The 21,726-nt window shown below is 40.7% G+C and overlaps 3 protein-coding genes and 1 long non-coding RNA gene across 6 annotated transcripts in view; 3 read left to right on the top strand and 1 right to left on the bottom strand.

The window, feature by feature from the left end:
- Positions 1–119: 119 nt before the first annotated feature.
- LOC119026809 lies at positions 120–5,952 on the bottom strand. The gene is made up of 2 exons (XR_005077246.1): positions 5,814–5,952; positions 120–1,176 (listed from the first exon to the last, which is right to left on the bottom strand). It is a non-coding gene; the product is annotated as an uncharacterized LOC119026809 (long non-coding RNA).
- The window catches only part of LOC119026806, a 22,353-nt gene continuing 3,331 nt past the window's right edge, over positions 2,705–21,726 (top strand). Inside the window, exons 1-12 of one of the 3 annotated variants that reach the window (XM_037111349.1) lie at positions 2,706–2,848; positions 3,797–5,720; positions 5,836–5,969; positions 6,060–6,283; positions 6,620–6,749; positions 6,825–6,919; positions 7,253–7,908; positions 8,015–8,178; positions 8,263–8,486; positions 8,938–9,067; positions 9,143–9,237; positions 9,570–10,790. In XM_037111349.1, the coding sequence (XP_036967244.1) occupies positions 3,812–5,720; positions 5,836–5,969; positions 6,060–6,283; positions 6,620–6,749; positions 6,825–6,919; positions 7,253–7,908; positions 8,015–8,178; positions 8,263–8,486; positions 8,938–9,067; positions 9,143–9,237; positions 9,570–9,789 (3,981 nt within the window). In that variant the 5' untranslated portion in view covers positions 2,706–2,848; positions 3,797–3,811 and the 3' untranslated portion in view covers positions 9,790–10,790. Of the gene's footprint in view, positions 2,849–3,796; positions 5,721–5,835; positions 5,970–6,059; positions 6,284–6,619; positions 6,750–6,824; positions 6,920–7,252; positions 7,909–8,014; positions 8,179–8,262; positions 8,487–8,937; positions 9,068–9,142; positions 9,238–9,569; positions 10,791–21,726 lie in introns of those variants that run through there. The other 2 variants (XM_037111350.1, XM_037111351.1) reach the window with 2 other exon arrangements.
- LOC119026807 (probable serine/threonine-protein kinase ireA) lies at positions 11,416–17,189 on the top strand. Its single transcript, XM_037111352.1, has 7 exons — positions 11,416–11,552; positions 12,714–14,640; positions 14,774–14,937; positions 15,015–15,238; positions 15,698–15,827; positions 15,903–15,997; positions 16,331–17,189. The coding sequence occupies exons 2-7, from the start codon at positions 12,732–12,734 to the stop codon at positions 16,548–16,550; spliced, it is 2,742 nt and encodes a 913-aa protein (XP_036967247.1). The 5' UTR covers positions 11,416–11,552; positions 12,714–12,731; the 3' UTR covers positions 16,551–17,189.
- Positions 17,953–21,726, top strand: part of LOC119026808 (serine/threonine-protein kinase/endoribonuclease IRE1-like) — a 25,206-nt gene continuing 21,432 nt past the window's right edge. The window contains exons 1-2 of the mRNA XM_037111354.1: positions 17,953–18,051; positions 18,954–19,305. The gene's annotated coding sequence lies outside the window, so the exon portion shown is untranslated. The remainder of the gene's footprint in view (positions 18,052–18,953; positions 19,306–21,726) is intronic.

Below are 21,726 nucleotides of genomic sequence, written 5' to 3'. Positions count from 1 at the left end.
GAATTACTTATTCAGAGAAGGTAAAATTTACCCCTAATAATTACTATTCAAAAATAATTATTATCAGTTAGTAACCATTACTCACACCATTCCACCACCCAAAAATGACATTCACATGATGATCATCACAATGTTTTTAATCAATTATCAAAAACACAGAATAAAGTGCAATAAACAGCCTCACAGTGCTTCTCAAGGTATAAACATGTTTCAAATCTCACTGAAGTAACAACTTCATGTTTCTTGATGACAAATGCATCTTCCCACATCCAGCTTGATCAAAAAGAAAAAGTGACAAGATCAGAGGATAGAAGAGAAGTGGAAATGAATGGAGAAGTATCAGGAGAGCAGATCTCCAAGGGATGTCCAGTAACAACAAGATTTTCTTGTATCCAAACTCGTGCCTCTTTAGCTTTACAACTTAACACCAAATCTGCAGTACAAGTGCATTTATACAACAACCACAATACAATACAACAACAAACAACAAATAACTAAACTGCCTCAAATACAGACAACACTTTCAAGAGGTGACTTATATTATATTTTAAAAGTCAAAAGCCCACACATAAAGTCTGCCATGTTCCTGTGCATATACTCTATCAAACATTTAGATGAGAATAGAACAGGTGAACACCAACATATTTAAAACAAACTGAGGGTATTGACAAAGCCAGCCACTTTCTATTGGTGTTCCTTCTCTGTCAATCTGGGGAAATCAGGCAGCAAGGGAGTGGGCTGAGGCTGCACAACATACAACTTGTGTGTGTGTGTGTTAGTGTGTGTGTGTGTGGTAGGGAGGAGAGCAGCAGTGAAGAAAACTAAAATCACACTCCATCACAACTCTGTGTACAGATCCTCTTGGAACAAGAAGGGGAATGTCTATTGCATGAGCTTACTTTTGAGGCTGTGGACCTTCTTCTGTAGTTTCGCTGCGTCAAGCTCCAAAAAAAGTTTTTGAAATGTTTCAAACGTGTTCTTCAGCTGCTGTGGATATTCGAGGTTGAGGGCATATATCAGTCCCATCAGCAGAACACATGCCTTCGTTCGACTTCCACATTCTTCCATCACGGTGTTTCCCTCAATCACAACAGACACATCTGATGGATCCTCCTCAGCCATGACACTGTGCTGCACAATCACCTTCATTGTTTTGTCTGTATGGTCCTCACATTCCTACATGTTAAAAAGAAAGAAAGAAAAAGCATACACATTTTAATGTACATGTGTTATTGAAGATGATGTTCCAATACTTTTCAGTTTATCTTGCAGAGTAGAGGAGAGAAGAGGTGAGTGGACAGAAGATGAAAGGAGAAGGGGAAAAGAGGAGATACTAGAAGAGAGCCGAGTAGAGCTGAGAAGGAGAGGGGAGAGCAGAGGAAACTTTCACAGCCACAGTGAGCCGCATACAGCAGAGAGCTGCACTAGACTCACTCAGAGTGACAGGAAAATATTACTATTTCCTCAGGCCATTAGACTCCTGAACCAGATTATTAACATGCCCTAAAACAAAACATAATGATTGTTCACGAGTCCCAAAACACGAGTCCGAGTCGAGTCTGAAGTCTTTTGAGCACGAGTCCAAGTTAAGTCTGAAGTCTCTGTGTGAGACTCGAGTCCGAGTCGCAAACTCGAGTCTCCATCTCTGCCAGGATGCTAACTGTTACCCATTTGAGTGAGAGTAGGGGCCCAGGTTGAATGTTGTGTTTCCAAACTGCAACGAAAAAACCCCCAGACTCTAACTGTAATAACAGAGACTTACCGTGCGTGCACACGGCGCGAGGCAAGTTTTTCGCACGATAAGATTAAAGTCAAAGTGAAGACGCGAATGGAATAAACACGCATATTTTGGCCACTCGCCGAAGTTCAAAATATTGAACTCGAGCACAAACAAATATTCCAGCGGGCAAACTCGCGCGAGGCGAATATTTTACTCGCGTCTGGTGTAAACGCACACCTGTCAGGTACACAACATGCCGGTAACGCTGACCATGTTGTCTATAAACGGACCGCTGCATAGACCGACTCTAGCTGTGCTAGCGGAGTAAACAAACAACTACATGAGTGAGTAATTCCAGACGTTGGCGACATGTTGGTGTGTGAAAGAGGTAAAACAATACAACAGGTCCATAGCTTACCTTCCTTTTTGCAGTCCGGTCCGTGAGCGCAGCGGCGGATGGCGGCGAGCAGCGGCAATGAGAGGAAGTTAACGGTCCAAGTCCCGCTCAGTTTGGCGCATGCGCAGTTCGGAACACGGGACTCAGCTTCTGGGTCTATTTTACCCTATTTCTCTATGCAATAGTTTTTACTCTTAACAAAGAGGTAGTAAGTGTATAATTTACCCGTTACTTTATAATTCCTTGGCTGACAACAGTAATCAAGTACATTTGATACGATTTACATAGATAATATTTACCGCTCCCCAAAATCGCTCCTTACTTTGAAGGAGCAGTCAGTTGCGTAGAGGACACTATTATTTCTTTACATGTAGCTCTGTGTACTGTGCAGATCTGCAGTTCTGTGCACAAACTTTAGTCCCCAAACTACTAAACCAGCTTTGCTTAAAGACAAGTGACTGGACCCTACACTCTTCCATTAGTGGGTCAAATATATAGAAGATAGAAGATATTGCAAGAAAACATCACCAGGTCATTTTTGACCCACCAAAGGGTTAAAAAAAAAGTAGAAGGGGAGAGTCCTCCCACATCCTGTAAAAGCCCAGCCCATCATCTAACGGTCTTTTCCTTTCTCAGGACAGAATGAGAAGCAGGAAGAAACACAGATAAAACCCAGCGTGTTAAGTTTTGTTCGACAGAGTTCATACTACGGTACACACTACTTAAACTTTGTAAGTTCATTTTCCTACGATTCTCTTAACACTCAACCTCAAATTATACTGTAAATCAGAGAAGGGAAGTTGTGAAGAACTTCCAGATGTGAATGCTCCCTGTTGAGAAGCGGAAGCCAGATGTGCGTTGCTGACTTAGAAAACTTTGAATAATGTCCAGAACATCTAAGAACTGTGAAATAATGAAGGTTTGTTGAAAAGCTGGACAAACTGAACTAGCGGCTTTATTTTTTGGAAATCTGAAGACAATGAAACTTCCTAAAAGTTGGGTGAGAATGAAGCATTAAAAAATAGAATATAAGCTGTAAGCCAAACTGCAGTGCTGCTTGAATTTGTATGGAAAAGCAGCTGATGGAGTTTGAATTGTCATTTGTCTGCTTGAGCAGCGATTGTGGAAATGAGGGCGAGTTGAAGTCGAGGTTTTTAGAGTTTTTTGAGCTCCTCCCCTCTCTGGCTGTCAACACTCCACCGCATACACACCAATGAAAAAATCTGAAAGTGGCTGAAAATGATCAATGTTTGAACTGCGACACACAATATTTCACCTTGTACCTGCGACCACCAAAGTCTTTTAATGGAAAGTCCACAGCTCTGATTATTCAAAGTTTAACTCCTGTTGCAGACCTGAAGGAGGAAGTTTAAATTCTAAAGGTCAGTTAGCATAAGGTGCGGCACTCAACAAACAAAACAAAAACGTTGTTAATGCTGTCAGCAATTCTAGTAGTTTGGACAAGTGTAGTCGTTAGATGAGTTTTCAAGGTGTAGAAGTGATTTTGCATTACTTCTGGTACTTTATATAATATATATAATTTTGTGGAATGGCTTCTGATGGATTTGTACCCCACCTCAATACAATGTTTTTAATATAATTTAATTTTGAATTTCTCAAAATGTACATGTATTCTTATATAATGAAACAGTAATATTCTAATCGTTTCTTTTTCACAGATAGACTGAAAAACAATGAATATCATCAGACACCTCCAACTGCCAGCGTTCCCAACAGAAACACATCGTGTAATACAGTGTGTATTTGACAACAACCTCGAGGAGCTAAAAGAATTACTAAAGAAGAACGACATTAATGAGATTTACTCATGCACAGTGTGTAAAGACTACGTAACCCCACTGACTGCTGCGGTTGTAACTCACAACTGGGATATCTTTACTTTCCTTTTGCAGCAGGGTGCAGACCCAGACAATGCTTCAGCACTGGAATTGACACCTCTGCATTATGTCTCACTATCCCAAGCACCAATTGATTTTGTGGAGAAACTGCTTGAAGCACGAGCTAATCCACATGGATGTAATCTACAGCCATACACACCACTGCAAGCTGCTGCCATCAAAGACAGGGAGGATGTTGTGAAAGTGCTCATCTCTGCTGGTGCAGCAGTGACATTACTTGTCACTCATCCTCAACATGTGACTCACAATGAAAAAATAAGTCAGATGATTCACAAGCTCGCATCAAAAGGAGATAAATCATACTCAGAAATCAGATATTTCCTTGATGTGGAAATTGCTGTGCAAAGTAAAACACCTGAACAGGTGTTTCAAACTTTTGACAGTCACATGCTGCTGGAGGATCCTCAGACCCATCGGACCATTATTGAAGTTCTTTTTAATGTAACTGGGCCAGATGAAGAGAAATACCGCCATGGAAGTATTAAATGGCTGAAGGACCCTGGAAATCTGAACACCTACATTGAAGGAGCAGTCAGACGCTTTCCACACATTCCCAAGGAATATGTACGTGACACTATAATTACTTTACATGCAGTTCTGTGTACTGTGGAGGAAATACCAAATGAACAAGCACAAGCTTTAGTCCCCAAACTACTGGACAGGCTTCGCTTAAAAAACAAACCTGAAGTATGTGGACCTGTTCTGCGAACACTGTATGTGATAACACAGAAAACAGAAGACACAGCTGGCTGGGATCTGAACTTCACTGAGAAGTTTTGTAAAGCAGTTGCTCCTTTTGTGCAAGACAAACACTTAATGAGCAGAAGAGTCTTTGCATACGGCATATTTGGAAACCTGCTGTCATGTAAACATGCTGGTAACATCTTATCATCAGTGGGAGTAACGTCAGTTCCTGAAGACATACTGATGTCGGCAGAGATGAAGATGCTACAAGATCTAAAAGAAGTCCTCAGACGACTGAACAATCATTTCAGCAAACCAAACATGGAAGCTGAAGACAGTACAGCCTCACCTGGGCCGAGGAAAAAGAAGAACAAGAAGAATGAAAAATCAGACAGGGAAGAAGACCCAAATGACAAGTGTTTGAGTGATGCAACTGATCCAACATCAGTTCCTGTTGTGGAATCAACTTCAAATGTTCAGCCACTCCACTCCAACACCACTGTGTCATCACATACACACACATGGCTACAAATCAGCAAGAGGTGGAGAGAACAATTACAGAAGCTCATTAGCACTGATGAAAGCAGAGTAAGCAGAGTTGGGAGCATGATTTATGTGAATGATAAAGAGTTCTGCATAGCGAAGGGCAGTGATGGTACTGACGTCTTCTTGGGGCTGAGAGATGATGGCACTGAGGTCGCTATCAAGAGAATGACTAAAAGTAACTATCAAACGCTGAGGAATGAGGAGGGATTTCTACGACTTCCAGAACTTGATCATCCATCTATTGTACGATGTATTGACTTTGCAGAGGATGAGAACTTTGGATATCTTGGTCTTCAGCTATGTGAATATAACCTGGAAGAATGCATCAGAAACAATGATGCTGGTCTGCTGAAAGAGAAACTTGTCTATGAGGTTCTGGAGAGTTTACAAGTGCTTCACTGTCAAAATCCTCCAATTGTTCACCGTGATCTCAAACCACAGAATGTTTTGATTGGTAAGAAAAGTTCAAAATGTATTGGAGTAATTAAATTAAATCAGAATAATTCAGAATAACAGCAAAAATATTCAAAATGTATAGTTATTTTACCTTTTTGTGATTTGTCCTGCAGATGTTAATGGGAGGGCAAGATTAGCAGATTTTGGCATCAGCAGACGGTTACTCAGTGCAGGAAGAGGCTGGATGGCCAGGGAGACTTTAACAGACGAAGGTGACATACGACACAAGCGGAGCACAGATATACAGGTCAGTTTAGTTTTACTGTGACACAAACTACATTGAAGAGTGACTGAAAAATACCTCTTTCATTGCTCAAATGATCTGTTCATTTTTTAGGTGGCAGGGATGCTGATTTATTACATCCTCTCTGGAGGACACCATCCTTTCGGTGACAAGCTTCATAAATGTGAGTACAACATTGATGAAGGTTTGTACTCGTTGGACCATGTTGAAGATGTGGTGGCAAAGGACCTCATCGAGTGGATGATCAGTAAAGAACCAGAGAACAGACCTACAGTGGAGGAATGCTTGAGTCATCCCTTCTTCTGGAAACCTGAGAGGTAGCATCAGTTTCATTGTCAGCTTTTATTTCTGTGTATAGCAGCTCGCAATGTGTTAACACGAGTCGATGCCCACGAGTGGCTCAGTGAGGCTGCTCTCACTGATGCTAACATGCTGTTACTCTGAAGGTAACTTCTCCAAACTACTGAACAAATTGAGAATTTGAATTAATGATGGCACTGAAGAACATTTCAGGGGTCATTAAGGTCGTTAATGGTGGACCAACAGACCAACAGACCAACAGTGTCGTCTGTGCTAACGTGGCTAGTAAAACTCCTCGCATTGTCTCTTTTTCTATTTCACTAAACGAGCTTCTGGAACATTTTATTTTTCAGGAGACTTGAATACTTGAGAAGGATCGGAAACATCAAGGAGGTGGAAAAGTGGAAAGATGCCGACCAGGAATTAATTTCTTCGTTGGAGAAATGTGTCGGGGATGGATCGTTCAAACAGTGGAAAACTGAGGTGACAACTGTACAACAAGTGGAACTTCTCTATTCCTTAATTCCACTTACTGACTAGTTGTTTTTGGTGCTGCAGTTGGCAGAGTTGGTGAAGAAGATGGATCCCAAAAACAGATACGATGACAGCACACTGGCATTCCTGCGCTTCATACGAAACCTCCACGAGCACTAGTAAGTCAAACTGAGTTACAGATGATGAAGGGCCTTAAAGGTGTTATTGATAACATTCAGTCAGAAATGTGTCATTCCATCTCCCCACTTCCACTGCCTTCATGTTACAGTACTGCTGCTGTTTGGATCATCTGCCCCCTCATGTGGTTGCTGCTGTTGGTGTCTGTTGCTAAAGTCAATGTTAACACAAACTTTTCCTGATTCCTGGAACGACTTCATCCTTTCTCTCTTACTGACCTCCATCACACTGATCTCCACAGCCACACCAGCTTTTGACAGCTCCTTTACTGTTTATCTAATTGTTGTGCAATTGAATTTTCCATCTGTTTGCAGTCCCGAGGACGCGGCCGATGTTGATCTGATGTCGATGTTTCCAGATCTCTTCGGGTGTGTTTATCTGTTTGCCAACAGCAGAGGGTGGAACTCACGGGCGCCTCTGAAGGAAATGTTTGGAACAATGTTCTCCAGAGTTGTAAAGCCATCCACAGAGAAGAAAGTTGGTGACCTGTTGACAGACAAATGGCAACCAATCAGCAAGAGATGGAGAGTAAAATTACAGAAGCTGGTCAGCACTGATAGAAGCAGAGCAACCAGAATTAGGAGCATGATTTATGTGAATGATGTGGAATTCCGCATCGCGAAGGGCAGTGACGGCACTGAAGTCTTCTTGGGGCTGAGAGATGATGGCGCTGAGGTCGCTATCAAGAGAATGACTAAAAGCAACTATCAGGAGATGAATATTGAGAAGGAATTTCTGCGACTTCAAATTCTGTTCATTGTACGATACCTTTACTTTGCAGAGGATGAGTACTTTGGATATCTTGGTCTTCAGCTTTGTGAATACACCCTGGAAGAATACATAAAAAACAATGTTGCTGGTCTGCTGAAAGAGAAACTTGTCTATCAGGTTCTGGAGAGTTTAAATGCGCTTCATTCACATGATCAACCAATTCTCCACCGTGATCTCAAACCACAGAATGTTTTGATTGGTAAGGAACAGTTTAAAATATTAAAAAAATCACAATAATATTTGAATTTAAAAGTATCAAACATGATTTTAATGTCTCAGTTTGTCTTCTTTGATTTGTCCTGCAGATGTCACCGGGAGGGTGAGATTGGCAGATTTTGGCATCAGTAGACAGTTATCCACAGGACAAACAACTTGTCGCACAGGCAGAGCAGGAACTAAATGCTGGATGGCCAGGGAGACTTTAACAGGAGAAACTGCCATAAGATACAAGCGGAGCACTGACATACAGGTCAGTTTTACTGCTATGTAAACTCAGTTGATGACTTGGAGAAAATACTTCATATGTTGCAAAACTGTTCTCTTAATTCTCAAGGTGGCAGGAATGCTGATTTATTACATCCTCTCTGGAGGACACCATCCTTTTGGCGACAAACCTCATAAATGTGAGAACAACATTGATGAAGGTTTGTACTCGTTGGACCATGTTGAAGATGTGGTGGCAAAGGACCTCATCGAGTGGATGATCCACAAGGAACCCAAAAAGAGACCTACAGTGGAGCAATGCTTGAGTCATCCCTTCTTCTGGAAACCTGAGAGGTAGCATCAGTTTCATTGTCACCTTTTATTTCTGTGTATAGCAGCTCGCAATGTGTTAACACGAGTTGATGACCATGAGTGGCTCAGTGAGGCTGCTCTCACTGATGCTAACATGCTGATGCTAACAAGGTATATTATTTATCATGGTCACCATCTAAGTCTTGTATGATAGCATGCTAATAATGTAGATGCTAATTGGTACCAAACACAACCAGACATAACTTGGTTGATGGGAATTAGTTTTGTATGTTTGGTCAGAAACCAAACTACTGGACAAATTGAGCATTTGACTTAATGATGACACTGAAGAACATTTCAGGGGTCATTAAGGTCGTTAATGGTGGACCAACAGACCAACAGTGTCGTCTGTGCTAACATGGCTAGTAAAACTCCTCGCATTGTCTCTTTTTCTATTTCACTAAATGAGCATCCTAAACATTTTATTTTTCAGGAGACTTGAATACTTGAGAAGGATCGGAAACATCAAGGAGGTGGAAAAGTGGAAAGATGCCGACCAGGAATTAATTTCTTCGTTGGAGAAATGTGTCGGGGATGGATCGTTCAAACAGTGGAAAACTGAGGTGACAACTGTACAACAAGTGGAACTTCTCTATTCCTTAATTCCACTTACTGACTAGTTGTTTTTGGTGCTGCAGTTGGCAGAGTTGGTGAAGAAGATGGATCCCAAAAACAGATACGATGACAGCACACTGGCATTCCTGCGCTTCATACGAAACCTCCACGAGCACTAGTAAGTCAAACTGAGTTACAGATGATGAAGGGCCTTAAAGGTGTTATTGATAACATTCAGTCAGAAATGTGTCATTCCATCTCCCCACTTCCACTGCCTTCATGTTACAGTACTGCTGCTGTTTGGATCATCTGCCCCCTCATGTGGTTGCTGCTGTTGGTGTCTGTTGCTAAAGTCAATGTTAACACAAACTTTTCCTGATTCCTGGAACGACTTCATCCTTTCTCTCTTACTGACCTCCATCACACTGATCTCCACAGCCTCATCAGCTTTTTCTCCTTTATTGTTTATTTAATTGTCATGCATTTCATTTTTTTTCCATCTGTTTGCAGTCCCGAGGACGCGGCCGACGTTGATCTGATGTCGATGTTTCCAGATCTCTTCGGGTGTGTTTATCTGTTTGCCAACAGCAGAGGGTGGAATTTAAGGTCACCTGTGAAGGAAATGTTTGGACCGATGTTCTCCAGAGTTGTAAAGCCATCCACAGAGGAGGATCATGTCGGCAGGCCAGTTCAAGAATCTCAGCTTCTGTCTGGGGCAATTCCAAAGTGACAATACTTTGAGTGAGCAGGGTCTTTACTGTAGAAAAGAAACAGTCCTGCCACAACTGAGTTGATGTGATTGAACTGCATTAATGCAACAGACCTGATGCTGGGTGGTTGTAAATCAGCACCTGAATTTCTACGTTTGCTTATTTTGCCACTGATCTGGAGCTTCAGAGTCAACTGTATAGTACAAAGTCAAGTCTACAAGCCTCTGGATGTTTCCACATTAACTAAATGCAACCTTTCTTTTTGGCCTATCACTGAAAAAAAACTCTTCAGGTATATAAATGAGTCCTGATGTATTTCTACATCAACTCCAACAGCAGGAGCTTGACCCTGGTCTGTTATTGACACGGCTGAGGTTAAAGACCTGTACTTAAAACAAATAGAGAACATGTGAGTTGAAATTCTTTGCTTATGTGAGGAGGGCGTCAAAAATGTAAGAATAAATCTGAAGTGCTTCCTCTCATTAAGTGAACACTGTAATTAAAACAATGTGATAGAATATAAAAGCTTTACAACATGCAGGTTGTTTTTAAAGAGATAGTTTTTGGAAGGATTCTCTGCATTATAAGGTTTTCTGTTGGTTATAAAAATGAGTGTGTGATCATGTTTGTTTTAGGATGAAGGCTCAGTAAGATCACATCTAACCTCCATATTATAATGTGTTTCTTTTTATATGGTGTAATATCACAATATGATGTGGGAATTATCTTACTTTCCTCACAAAGGACAGTGGAATCTTTATTTTCCACCAAATGTTAGTGGAGTTTTTACAGACAGATGATACATGTGTGGTCATATAGAGAGTACTAATATTATACTGATAGTTTTCTTAAATGGTCTTTTTGTTGTGTTGTATGAAAGAAAACAAACCAAAACACATTGATAATAAAGTGGATGGTAGAGTTTTTTCCTATTTGTCTTTTATTATCTTTCTCTCTTTTATTTTGACAGTGACAGGCTTTGTGCCCTTATTGTGTTAAAACTGCAATTGAATATAATCTGGATTTGAAGGAGTGACCTGATCATCTTCCTGCTTTTGTAAAGAGAAAAAAACGTAATGGTATATGCAAGCTTTACAACATGAAAAAATAAGTCAGATGATTCACAACTTTGCATCAAAAGGAAAAGAATTATTCTCTGAAATCAGATATTTCCTTGATGTGGTAACTGATGTGCAAAGTAAAACACCTGAACTGTTCAAAACACAGACAGTCACATGCTGCTGGAGGATCCTCAGACCCATCTGACCATGATCAAAATACTTTTTACTGTGACTGGGTCAGATGGAGAGAAATGCCGCCAGGGAACTATCAAATGACTGAAGGATGCTGGAAATCTGAACACCTACATTGAAGGAGCAGTCAGATGCATAGAGGACACTATTATTTCTTTACATGCAGTTCTGTATACTCTGCAAGAAATACTAAGTGAACAAGCACAAACTTTAGTCCCCAAACTACTAGACCAGCTCTGCTTAAAGACAAGTGACTGGACCCTACACTCTTCCATTAGTGGGTCAAATATATAGAAGATAGAAGATATTGCAAGAAAACATCACCAGGTCATTTTTGACCCACCAAAGGGTTAAAAAAAAAGAGTAGAAGGGGAGAGTCCTCCCACATCCTGTAAAAGCCCAGCCCATCATCTAACGGGTCTTTTCCTTTCTTGGGACAGAATGAGAAGCAGGAAGAAACACAGATAAAACTCAGCGTGTTAAGTTTTGTTCGACAGAGTTCATACTACGGTACACACTACTTAAACTTTGTAAGTTCATTTTCCTACAATTCTCTTAACACTCAGCCTCAAATTATACTGTAAATCAGAGAAAAAGTTCTCCCTGTTGAGAAGCTGAAGCCAGATGTGCGTTGCTGACTTAGAGAACTTTGAATAATGTCCAGAACATCTAAAAACTGTGAAATAATGAAGGTTTGTTGAAAAGCTAAGGACAAAGTGAATTAGCGGCTTTAGTATTTGGAAATCTCATCTGAAGACAATGAAACTTCCTAATAGTTGGGTGAGAATGAAGCATTAAAAAATAGAATATAAGCTGTAAGCCAAACTGCAGTGCTGCTGAATTTGTGTGGAAAAGCAGCTGATGGAGTTTGAATTGTCATTTGTCTGCTTGAGCGGCGACACGTAGTTGAAGTCGAGGTTTTTAGAGTTTTTTGAGCTCCTCCCCTCTCTGGCTGTCAGCACTCCACCACATACACACCAATGAAAAAAAATTGAAAGTATTTGACATTCCATCATCTGCCTGAGTGGGAAAAAATGGCAGACAAACGTTGATTATCTCTGAAATTATGAATGATATCGATAAGTAAAATAGACGCGGTGAATTTCCAATTGAGGTGAATATTTTGGTGTTTTAATGGAGAGAATACATTGAAAAACATGGAAGGAGATAGAGGTCAAAATAACAGACGACTATTCACGACCAATAATCAGTGAGCTCACCTTAAACAAGCACAGTCATGTAGACCTACTCTCCAGTTTCCACTCTTGGGGTTACTTGATATCATCAGAAGGAAAGTTTATATGAAAACAATATTTCACCTTGTACGTACAACCACCAAAGTCTTTTAATGGAAAGTCCACAGCTCTGATTATTCAAAGTTTAACTCCTGTTGCAGACCTGAAGGAGGAAGTTTAAACTCCAAAGGTCAGTGAGATAAAGGTGCGGCACTCTGTTACAAACATGTTGTTAATGCTGTCAGCAGTTCTAGTAGTTTGGACAAGTGTAGTCGTTAGATGAGTTTTCAAGGTGTAGAAGTGATTTTGCATTTCTTCTGGTACTTATATGTAGTTTTGTGGAATGGCTTCTGATGGATCTGTACCCCACCTCAATACAATGTTTGTAAGATTTAAAGGGAATATGATATGATTCATACATAACGTAACAGTAATATTATGACCTTTTTTTCACAGATACACTGAAGAAAAGAAATGAACATCAACCCACAGTTCCAACCGTCAGCACCCCCACCAGAAACACACTATATAATACAGTGTGTATTTGACAATAACCTCAAGAGGCTAAAGAGATTACTAAAGAAGAACAACATTAATGACATTTACCCGTGCACAGAGTGTAACGACTGCATAAGCCCACTGACTGCTGCTGTTGTAACTCACAACTGGGATATTTTTACTTTCCTTTTGCAGCAGGGTGCAGACCCAGACAATGCTTCAGCGCAAGGCCTCACACCTCTGCATTATGTCTCAATGCACGATGCACCAATTGATTTTGTGGAAACACTGCTTGAAGCAAGAGCTTATCCAGATGGATGTTATCTACATCCATACACACCACTGCACACTGCTGCCATCAACAACCGACATGATGTTGCAAAAGTGCTCATCTCTGCTGGTGCAGCAGTGACATTACTTGTCACTCATCCTCAACATATGACCGACAATGTGAAAATAAGTCAGATGATTCACAAGCTCGCATCAAAAGGAGATAAATTATGCTCAGTAATCAGATATTTCCTTGATGTGGAAATTGCTGTGCAAAGTAAAACACCTGAACAGGTGTTTCAAACTTTTGACAGTCACATGCTGTTGGAGGATCCTCAGAGCCATCGGACCATTATTGAAGTTCTTTTTACTGAACCTGGGCCAGATGGAGAGAAATACCGCCATGGAAGTATTAAATGGCTGAAGGACCCTGGAAATCTGAACACCTACATTGAAGGAGCAGTAAGACGCATTCCAAACATTCGCAAGGAATATGTACATGACACAATAATTACTTTACATGCAGTTCTGTGTACTGTGGAGGAAATACCAAATGAACAAGCACAAGCTTTAGTCCCCAAACTACTGGACAGGCTTCGCTTAAAAGAGAGACCTGATGTGTGTGAAACTGTTCTGGAAACACTGTATGTGATAACACAGAAAACAAAAGACACAGCTGGCTGGGATCTGAACTTCACTGAGAAGTTATGTAAAGCAGTTGCTCCTTTTGTAAAGGTCCATCATCGCTCAGAGATCAGGGTCTTCACATATGGTGTATTTGCAAACTTACTTTCAGTTGAACATGTGGGTGACATCTTTACATCAGTGGGGATAACTGCAGTGCCTGAGGACATACTGATGTCTGCAGAAATGACCAACAATGACAAGCTGAAAGAAGTTCTCAGACGACTGAACAGTTATTTCAGCAAACCAAACCAGGAATGTGAGGACGGTACAGCCTCACCTGGGCCGAGGACAAAGAAGACCAACAAGAAGAAGAATGAAAAATCAGACAGGGAGAAGCAACAAGAGCAAGAAGACCAAAATTATGAAGTGTCCACTGCTAGAAGTGATCCGACAACTTCAAATGTTCAGCCACTCCACTCCAACACCACTGTGTCATCAGATACACACACATGGCTACAAATCAGCAAGAGGTGGAGAGAAAAATTACAGAAGCTCATTAGCACTGATGGAAGAAAAGTAAGCAGAGTTGGGAGCATGATTTATGTGAATGATAAAGAGTTCTGCATAGCAGAGGGCAGTGATGGTACTGAAGTCTTCTTGGGGCTGAGAGATGATGGCACTGAGGTCGCTATCAAGAGAATGAAAAAAAGTAACTATCAAACGCTGAGGAATGAGGAGGGATTTCTACGACTTCCAGAACTTGATCATCCATCTATTGTACGATACGTCGACTTTGCAGAGGATGAGAACTTTGGATATCTTGGTCTTCAGCTTTGTGAAGACACCCTGGAAGAATGCATCAGAAACAATGATGCTGGTCTGCTGAAAGAGAAACTTGTCTATCAGGTTCTGGAGAGTTTACAAGTGCTTCACTGTCAAAATCCTCCAATTGTCCACCGTGATCTCAAACCACAGAATGTTTTGATTGGTAAGAAAAGTTCAAAATGTATTGGAGTAATTAAATTAAATCAGAATTCAGAATGAAAACAACAGTATTCAAAATGTAAAATGATTATTATTATATTGTTATTATTATACCTTATTTGTGATTTGTTCCATAGATGTTAATGGGAGGGCGAGATTAGCAGATTTTGGCATCAGCAGACGGTTACTCAAAGGCCAAACAACTTATTGCACAGGCAGTGCAGGAACAAGATGCTGGAAGGCCAGGGAGACTTTAACAGACGAAGCTGACATACGATACAAGTCAAACACTGATGTACAGGTCAGTTTCACTGAGACACAAACTGCATTGATGAGTGACTCTTCTTTCATTGCTCAAATCATCTGTTCAATTTTTAGGTGGCAGGAATGCTGATTTATTACATCCTCTCTGGAGGACACCATCCTTTCGGTGACAAGCTTCATAAATGTGAGTACAACATTGATGAAGGTTTGTACTCGTTGGACCATGTTGAAGATGTGGTGGCAAAGGACCTCATCGAGTGGATGATCCACAAGGAACCCAAAAAGAGACCTACAGTGGAGCAATGCTTGAGTCATCCCTTCTTCTGGAAACCTGAGAGGTAGCATCAGTTTCATTGTCACCTTTTATTTCTGTGTATAGCAGCTCGCAATGTGTTAACACGAGTCGATGACCATGAGTGGCTCAGTGAGGCTGCTCTCACTGATGCTAACATGCTGATGCTAACAAGGTATATTATTTATCATGGTCACCATCTAAGTCTTGTATGATAGCATGCTAATAATGTAGATGCTAATTGGTACCAAACACAACCAGACATAACTTGGTTGATGGGAATTAGTTTTGTATGTTTGGTCAGAAACCAAACTACTGGACAAATTGAGCATTTGACTTAATGATGACAGTGAAGAACATTTCAGGGGTCATTAAGGTCGTTAATGGTGGACCAACAGACCAACAGACCAACAGTGTCGTCTGTGCTAACATGGCTAGTAAAACTCCTCGCATTGTCTCTTTTTCTATTTCACTAAACGAGCATCTGAAACATTTTATTTTTCAGGAGACTTGAATACTTGAGAAGGATCGGAAACATCAAGGAGGTGGAAAAGTGGAAAGATGCCGACCAGGAATTAATTTCTTCGTTGGAGAAATGTGTCGGGGATGGATCGTTCAAACAGTGGAAAACTGAGGTGACAACTGTACAACAAGTGGAACTTCTCTATTCCTTAATTCCACTTACTGACTAGTTGTTTTTGGTGCTGCAGTTGGCAGAGTTGGTGAAGAAGATGGATCCCAAAAACAGATACGATGACAGCACACTGGCATTCCTGCGCTTCATACGAAACCTCCACGAGCACTAGTAAGTCAAACTGAGTTACAGATGATGAAGGGCCTTAAAGGTGTTATTGATAACATTCAGTCAGAAATGTGTCATTCCATCTCCCCACTTCCACTGCCTTCATGTTACAGTACTGCTGCTGTTTGGATCATCTGCCCCCTCATGTGGTTGCTGCTGTTGGTGTCTGTTGCTAAAGTCAATGTTAACACAAACTTTTCCTGATTCCTGGAACGACTTCATCCTTTCTCTCTTACTGACCTCCATCACACTGATCTCCACAGCCACACCAGCTTTTGACAGCTCCTTTACTGTTTATCTAATTGTTGTGCAATTGAATTTTCCATCTGTTTGCAGTCCCGAGGACGCGGCCGACGTTGATCTGATGTCGATGTTTCCAGATCTCTTCGGGTGTGTTTATCTGTTTGCCAACAGCAGAGGGTGGAATTTAAGGTCACCTGTGAAGGAAATGTTTGGACCGATGTTCTCCAGAGTTGTAAAGCCATCCACAGAGGAGGATCATGTCGGCAGGCCAGTTCAAGAATCTCAACTTCTGTCTGTCACAGTTCCAAAGTGACAATACTTTGAGTGAGCAGGGTCTTTACTGTAGAAAAGAAAAAGTCCTGCCACAACTGAGTTGATGTGATTGAACTGCATTAATGCAACAGACCTGATGCTGGGTGGTTGTAAATCAGCGCCTGAATTTCTACGTTTGCTTATTTTGCCACTGATCTGGAGCTTCAGAGTCAACTGTATAGTACAACGACAAGTCTACAAGCCTCTGGATGTTTCCACATTAACTAAATGCAACCTTTCTTTTTGTGCTTTAACTGAAAAAACTCTTCTGGTATATAAATGAGTCCTGATGTAGTTCTACATCAACTCCAACAGCAGGAGCTTGACCCTGGTCTGTTACTGCTGTATGAAAGAAAACAAACCAAAACACACTGATAATAAAGTGGGTGATAGAGTTTTTTTTTCCTATTTGTCTTTATTATCTTTCTCTCTTTTATTTTGACAGTGCCAGGCTTTGTGCCCTTATTGTGTTAAAACTGCAGTAAATTGAATATAATCTGGATTTGAAGGAGTGACCTGATCATCTTCCTGCTTTTGTAAACATAATGGAATATGCAAGCTTCACTACATGCAGATTCTTTAGTATGATTTTTGTTTTAAGCATATTGAATGTTACTCTCAAAGTATACTGTACATTTAGTCAGCTGAGTATCAAAATAAATGTGTAAAAGTATGATTGTAAGATGTGTTTTATCATTCAGTGATCATTAGCATTAGAGCTCTGGCTCTATCAGTCACAGTTCATCTGTTCCTCTCTAAGAAGTGTTAATTACTTTGTTATGGGGAAATCTCACAATATAATGACACATTAACAAAGAACATTAGGATCTAAAAGCTGATATTTGTATGATGATGATTCAAATGAACTTGTTAAACTGCTAAGAGATAAACATTTTGCTTTAGTTAATCACAACAAGTTGAGTGTTGAACGGGTGCCCGAACTTTTTTCCTGGTGGGCCAAAACTGAAGCTTAATGAACTAAAAACAAACAGACATATATGAATAATTTCCCTTTTTTGGAAAATCAACTGCCCGTCATACTTTACTACCAACATACACACAATACTGCTTTATACACTATCACCACAGGAACAGGTCTACATTACAGTTAGAGTAACACAATATGTCTTTGTATAATGAAATCGCTCTCTTCAGTATAAGACAGCTGATACCATTTCAAGTCAACAGGCCATCAGAGCATGTGTGTGTGTGTGTGTGTGTGTGTGTGTGTGTGTGTGTGTGTGTGTGTGTGTGTGTGTGGTGTCACTGCTGTAGCCGAGAGACACATCTGTGACTCATAAACTTATCTAAGAGACTAATGTTCAGGAAATAAAAGAGTAAAAGGGGCAAGTCCACTCACATCCTGTGGAGGCCCAACCCACCTTGTCAAACAGGTCTTTTCCTGTCACGTGACAGAGTCAGAAGCAGGAAGAACAAAAGCACAGCTTGTCAAGTTTCGATCGCCGTAATTCATACTACGGTGGACACACTACTTCGACATTGTAAGTTCATTTTCCTACATTTTTCTTAACACTCACCTTCACATTATATTGTGATTATATGTGTTTTGCTAGAAATTTCTGTATCAGACTGAAACCTTTAGCCTGACCAACTTTGGCCCGTTGGCCACACATCGGGCCGCCCTGCTCTACAAGAATGACACCATTGGTTTTTATATCGGCTCCATATAAATCTCACTGTCACCATGCTAGTTTATCTGCCACCAGGCACCACATTTCCTGGAAGAATGGAGGCTGACTGACAGTCGGTCTGGCAGTCTGGTGCAAATTCTTTGCAACAGCCATGCAAACAATAATACCACAAGTCTGTTTCCATTTGAATACATTTCAGCTCCTTGTTTTGTTTTTATAAGAGCACCTTTACAGATCTGGTCTCTGTGCTCACATCTACTTTGATCCTAGAAACCTTGACAATGTTGTTCAGCATTTCCTTTTTTGGAAAATCAACTGCCAGTCATACTTTACTACCAACATACACACAATACTGCTTTATACACTATCACCACAGGAACAGGTCAACATTACAGTTAGAGTTGTAATATGTCTTTGTATAATGAAATCGCTCTCTTCAGTATAAGAAAGCTGATATCATTTCAAGTCAACAGGCCATCAGAGCGTCACAGCAAGAGTTTTATTTTATTTCATTTTTTTTGTGTGTGTGTGTGCGTGTGTGTGTGCGCGCATGTGTGTGGTGTCACTGCTGTAGCCGAGAGACACATCTGTGACTCATAAACTTATCTACTGCCTCTACATAATCCTGGTTTTCAGCTCTCGTCAGTGCCAGATTGTCCTGTCTCATCCGATGACTCTCCAGATAAAACTTCAAGTATAGTATTTTGTGTTTTCTTCATGTGTTTGTGTTTCTCTGCTTGGCTCATGTGCAGGTTTCTCCGGCATCTCTCTGCTCAGCAGTCAGCACATCTGCCTTCACCTGCTCACCCTCAGCCTGTCCAGGTATTCTTTAAGGCTGGATCCAGTGCTGAAACCCTTCACCAATGAGACACTCTTTGTAGATCCTATGTAGACTATGGTGACTGAATAGTCAGAGACTAATGTTCAGGAAATAAAAGAGTAAAAGGGGAAAGTCCACTCACATCCTGTGGAGGCCCAACCCACCTTGTCAAACAGGTATTTTCCTGTCACGTGACAGAGTCAGAAGCAGGAAGAACAAAAGCACAGCTTGTCAAGTTTCGATCGCCGTAATTCATACTACAGTGGACACACTACTTCGACATTGTAAGTTCATTTTCCTACAATTCTCTTAACACTCACCATCAAATTATATAGTGAAATAATCAGTGTTCTCACTTTAAAGAAACACAGTCATGTCAACTCTCCTTCAGTTTCCACTCTTGTGGTTATTTGATGTCATCAGAATGAAAGTTTACATGAAAACACAATATTTCACCTTGTACCTACAACCACCAAAGTCTATTAATGAAAAGTCCACAGCTCTGATTAGTCAAAGCTTAATTCCTGTTGCAGACCTGAAGGAGGAAGTTTAAATTCTAAAGGTCAGTTAGCATAAGGTGCGGCACTCTGTAACAAACAGTTAATGCTGTCAGCAATTCTAATAGTTAGATGAGTTTTCAAGGTAGTCTGGTACAGGGAATGGCTATTGATGGATTTGTAACCCACCTAAATACAATGTTTTTAAATATGATTGAATTAGAATTTCTCAAAGAAATGTATATGTATTCTTATATAATGTAACATTAATATTCTAACCTTTTCTTTTTCACAGTTACGCTGAAGAAAAGAAATGAATATCATCAGACACCTCCAAGTGACAGCAACCCCAACAGAAACACATCGTCTAATACAGTGTGTAATTGACAATAACCTCAAGAAGCTAAAAAGATTATTGAAGGAGAACAACATTAATGACATTTACTCATGCACAGAGTGGAATGACTACGTAACCCCACTGACTGCTGCTGTTGTAACTCACAACAGGGATATTTTTACTTTCCTTTTGCAGCAGGGTGCAAACCCAAACTGTATTTCCCAGAAAAACTTAACACCTCTGCATTATGTCTCAATATACCAAGCACCACTTTTTTTTGTTGAGAAACTGCTTGAAGCAAGAGCTAATCCAGATGGATGTAATGGACAGGCATTCACACCACTGCAAGCTGCTGCCATCAACGACAGAGAGGATGTTGTGAAAGTGCTCATCTCTGCTGGTGCACTGGTGACACAGTTACTAATCACTCATCCTCAACATGTGACTCACAATGAAAAAATAAGTCAGATGATTCACAAACTCGCATCAAAAGGAGATAAATTCTGCTCAGTAATCAGATATTTCCTGGATGTGGCAATTGCTGTGCAAAGTAAAACACCTGAACAAGTGTTCAAAATGTTTGACAGTCACATGCTGTTGGAGGATCCTCAGACCCATCGGACCATTATTGAAGTTCTTTTTACTGTAACTGGGCGAAATGTTGAAAAATACCACCAGGGAAGTATTAAATGGCTGAAGGACCCTGGAAATCTGAACACCTACATCGAAGGAGCAGTCAGACGCTTTCCACACATTCCCAAGGAACATGTAAATCATGCAATTATTACTTTATATGCTGTTCTGTGTACTGTGGAGGAAATACCAAATGAACAAGCACAAGCTTTAGTCCCCAAACTACTGGACACCCTTTGCTTAAAAGAGAGACCTGATGTGTGTGAAACTGTTCTGCAAACACTGTATATGATAACACAGAAAACAAAAGGCACAGCTGGCTGGGATCTGAACTTCACTGAGAAGTTTTGTAAAGCAGTCGCTCCTTTTGTGCAAAACAAATACTTAATGAACATAAGAGTCTTTGCATACGGCATATTTGGAAACTTGCTGTCATGTAAACATGCTGGTAACATCTTATCATCAGTGGGAGTAACGTCAGTTCCTGAAGACATACTGATGTCGGCAGATATGAAGATGCTACAAGATCTAAAAGAAGTCCTCAGACGACTGAACAATCATTTCAGCAAACCAAACATGGAAGCTGAAGACAGTACAGCCTCACCTGGGCCGAGGAAAAAGAAGAAGAAGAAGAAGAAAAAGAAGAACAAGAAGAATGGAAAATCAGACAGGGAAGAAGACCCAAATGACAAGTGTTTGAGTGATGCAACTGATCCAACATCAGTTCCTGTTGTGGAATCAACCTCAAATGTTCAGCCACTCCACTCCAACACCACTGTGTCATCACATACACACACATGGCTACAAATCAGCAAGAGGTGGAGAGAACAATTACAGAAGCTGGTCAGCACTGATGAAAGCAGAGTAACCAGAATTAGGAGCATGATATATGTGAAAGATGAAGAGTTCCGCATAGCGAAGGGCAGTGACGGCACTGAAGTCTTCTTGGGGCTGAGAGATGATGGCACTGAGGTCGCTATCAAGAGAATGACTAAAAGCAACTATCAAACGCTGAGGAATGAGGAGGGATTTCTACGACTTCCAGAACTTGATCATCCATCTATTGTACGATACGTCGACTTTGCAGAGGATGAGAACTTTGGATATCTTGGTCTTCAGCTTTGTGAAGACACCCTGGAAGAATGCATCAGAAACAGTGATGCTGGTCTGCTGAAAGAGAAACTTGTCTATCAGGTTCTGGAGAGTTTACAAGTGCTTCACTGTCAAAATCCTCCAAT

Source organism: Acanthopagrus latus, chromosome 10, assembly GCF_904848185.1.
Source record: "Acanthopagrus latus isolate v.2019 chromosome 10, fAcaLat1.1, whole genome shotgun sequence".
NCBI classification, from domain to species: Eukaryota; Metazoa; Chordata; class Actinopteri; order Spariformes; family Sparidae; genus Acanthopagrus; species Acanthopagrus latus.
This window is presented reverse-complemented; position numbering and strand designations above follow the sequence as displayed.